Consider the following 3,727-nt stretch of genomic DNA (forward strand, 5'->3'; position numbering starts at 1 on the left):
CGCTAATGAAGATTTGGAGATCCATAGGCATCTGAAGAGAGACCAAGGGATGTCTGAAGCCCACCTCCTACAGACCGTGGCTGTTGTCGAGGAGGCAGCATTGATGATTAATTGGTCATTGATATCATGTCTCCATTTGAATATGCCAATTATGATCAGCACTTCTGATGGATAAAATTGGAGCACAATCTGAGATGACTGGGAAAAATTTCATCCTCATAGCATTTAACTCTATACTTATAGTACTGTATTTTTTATTTATATCAATATTAATTGATGTTTTATCTCTCCTGTATTACTTTTCTTTTATCTTTCTTCTCTAAGCATAACAATGACAAATCCAATTATAATAATTTAAAATATATTTTAGTGCAAGTTTACATTAAACAAGTAAATATATGTACGAGGACGTGATCAATGGATAACTAATTAGCAATCCAAAATTAAGACCAATTTTTAATCATTATATTAGGAGAGTTAAAGGTTGATATAATGTCAGGGATTATATTTTAAACTTAAAGGGTATTAATGTCAATTCTCTCTTATTAAAATTGTCTTAAAATTTTAAATTTACGTAATTCTCTCAATTTAAATTATTTTTTTGTAAAAAATATATCAAATTCAAAGTAATTTTATAATGATTCTAACGAGATTTCAATTGCATATGTTCCGACGACGTTCGGATGATGAAATGTAATGATTTTTATTTCAGTTTTCGTACATGTTGATAAACATAATTTTTATCAACAAATACATCAAAAAATCTCAATATAATGCATGTAAAATCTCAATAAATCTGTGCTGATATTTTCGTGTACTTGTATTGAAATACTCATGTCATTGTGTTGATATTTGTAATACACTATATTGATATAGAAAAAACACGAAATTTATGATATGATAACAGAATGACAATCTTACCTTTGAAATTCGTAAGATTTAATTTCATCCACTCATTTTAAAATCTAAAAAGTAAAGATTTAGTCTTGATTTTGAATTATGATGATATAAGCAATATAAGAGAACCTATCTAAAATTATAGCCAAAAGCAAAAGAAAGCATCATATGCCACGATTGTAGTTCCTTCGTCATCTTAATAAATTATACTATCAGTAAACTAAGACAATAATGACCTAAGTGCACGGCGAGTTATTTATTACTATGAGTTAAATCATGCAAATCAAACAATTAATTAATTTAAATTATGCAAAATTGATTTAGGAGAAATTATGTACTGCATTATTTAAATTATAGACATTTTCTCAATTGTCAATTTGATTTATATTTGGGGAAAAATTATACTCCCTCCGTCCCATAAAAATATGGGCAATGAGTATGGCATGAGAATTAAGACAAAGTTGGTAAAATAAGAGAGATGAGTAGAATGTAGTTAAAATAGAGTTAGTGGATAGTGGGACTTACATTATTTAATTAATATAACTTTCTAAAAATGAAATGCACATATTTTTGTGGGACGGAGGAAAATGTAAAGTGCACATATTTTTATGGAACAGATGGAGTATGATTTAAAAGTTGTTGAAAAATCTATAATTTTTTTGCAAATTTGTATGTCAATCACAAAAGTCATTAATTTTTAGCACGAAAACTCAAGCTGCTTGCACCATATTTCATTTTGAGTGATCCCAAGCTACTTGCGCTATTGTATTTTTGGCAGTAATTGTATTCTTTGTCCTATTCTACTCTCTCTTATTTATTTTCTTTTATAATTTATTCTCTCCACTTAATATATAAATATAAATTTCTTAAATTTAATGTCCAAAAGAAATGTCGAAGTAGTTTGGACCGAGAGATTATAAGTTAGACTAAATCATTTTGGCTTTCAAATCAAATATAATTTATCTCAAATCTAAATTAATCGGATAATTAAGAAAAATGTCAAAATTATACAATTGAATAGTAATTTATAAAAAAAATTAACTAAATTTGTTAATTTTTAATGCTATTTTCCTAATATTTCTGACTACCTTATAACTATATGTTGCAATATAATCCAATTAATTAAATCCGATTTTTACAAGAAAACTACTTCTATATATACTAATATAACCATAAAATATCTTCTCATACATACTCCGATACTCCTAATTACCATAAAATATCACATATATAAGGAAAGACCGTAGTTGAATTAAAAGTAAAACCTCTTCTCCTATCTTCACAAGGAAAATAACCATATATAAAATCACAAATTGTTTCCATATGCAACGGAAAAAGCGCAACGGTAAAAACATTACTCCTTAGTTCATTCATCACATCTATAAAATCACATCTCCGATCTCCCTCACCGTCTCACAATTTGATCTCCACGCCTACGAAAACAAGATGTTTATCCGCGACATCACAATCCACGACATGAAAGACAAACTCGACATGAAAGGCTCTCTCTTCGACGTTCTTCTCGCCACGACGGAACGCGCGGCGGAGATTCTCGAGAGCGAGCAAAAAGCCGCCGCCGCGCAAATCCCACGCCTGAAGCGCAAAATCGAGAAACCCTCCCCCTCCGATTCGAAGAGAAGAAAGATCCAAAATCCCGCCAACAACAACCGCGAACGCCCCCCGCTGCCGGAGGAATTCAAAATTGCTATCGAAGAGGTGGCGGACGCGCCGGCGAGATTGGTGATACAGAAGCAGCTGTACGGCACGGACCTGAGCAGCGGGCACAACCGGCTGTCGATCCCGATGAACCAGATCGCGGACGATTTCTTGACGGAGGGGGAGAAGGAGCACCTCCGCGGCTACGACGCGAAGAGCAAGAAGAAGAAGTACTTGGACGTGAAGGTGGTGGGGCCGTCGCTGGCGGCGTCGGAGACGGTCAAGTTCTGCCGGTGGGACATGGCCAAGAAGGACGGCGGGAAGACGTCGTCCAGCTACGTTATCAATGGGAAGTGGAATGCTATTGTGGCAAAGAATAAGTTGAGGATTGGGGTCATGGTGCAGTTGTGGTGCTTCCGGGTGGATCGGGAGTTGTGCTTCGCCCTCGTGCGCCTGCCGGAGAATGGCTCTCTCGGCGCCTGAGTTTCGGCCGGCGGATTTTTGTAATTAGGGTTTTATGTATATCTGTTGTTTAATTTCTTGATTTCAAATAGTAATGTTTATAATTCGGGGGAACAAATTTAATTAGGGTTGTATTACGGTGTAAGTAAGTATTTTGTTGTTAATTGATGCGGATTTTGTAATTAATTGAGGCTTCTGGTGTGTTTCGTTTACAAATTTATTGTCTTCATATTTCTTCTCTTTCAAATCAACCTTACGAAAAACCCTAAATTATGGGGTTTAGGGATTTTAAGATGTGGAAGACTTTTTTTACTACAATTGAAGGAGACAAATTGGACGTCCTCACCTCCACCGCGCAGCGTGCAATCCAGAAAGCAGCGCCGCCTAATCCTCCTCCACAGCTGCCGGAGGAATTCAGGAGCGCGATCGTAGAGCTGGTGATTCAGAAGGAACTGTACTGCACCAACGTGAGCAAAAAGCACAACTGTCTCTCGATCCCCACGAGCCAGATCAGCGACGCTGCCTTGGGTCGTAGAAGGAGGAAGACGGGCAAATGAGATTGTGGACGGGAAGACTCTGTCCGAGTAGTTATGCATATTTGTACAAGAAAAATTGAAACTTCGTGATTTTATATTCTCAGTACGTGGGATTTATCGAATTTAACCAAAATTTGTGATTTGAATTACTAGTATCCATTTTTCAAATATTGCTT

At 35.5% G+C, this 3,727-nt stretch overlaps 1 protein-coding gene across 1 annotated transcript; it reads left to right on the forward strand.

Annotated features, from left to right (window-relative positions):
* Nucleotides 1-2,343: 2,343 nt before the first annotated feature.
* Nucleotides 2,344-3,036, forward strand: LOC121746025 (putative B3 domain-containing protein At3g49610). The gene has a single exon (XM_042139961.1). It carries the CDS (start codon nucleotides 2,344-2,346, stop codon nucleotides 3,034-3,036), a length of 693 nt encoding a protein of 230 aa, XP_041995895.1.
* Nucleotides 3,037-3,727: the final 691 nt, after the last annotated feature.

The sequence above is a fragment of the Salvia splendens genome, chromosome 8 (assembly GCF_004379255.2).
Source record: "Salvia splendens isolate huo1 chromosome 8, SspV2, whole genome shotgun sequence".
In the NCBI taxonomy this organism is placed as follows: Eukaryota; Viridiplantae; Streptophyta; class Magnoliopsida; order Lamiales; family Lamiaceae; genus Salvia; species Salvia splendens.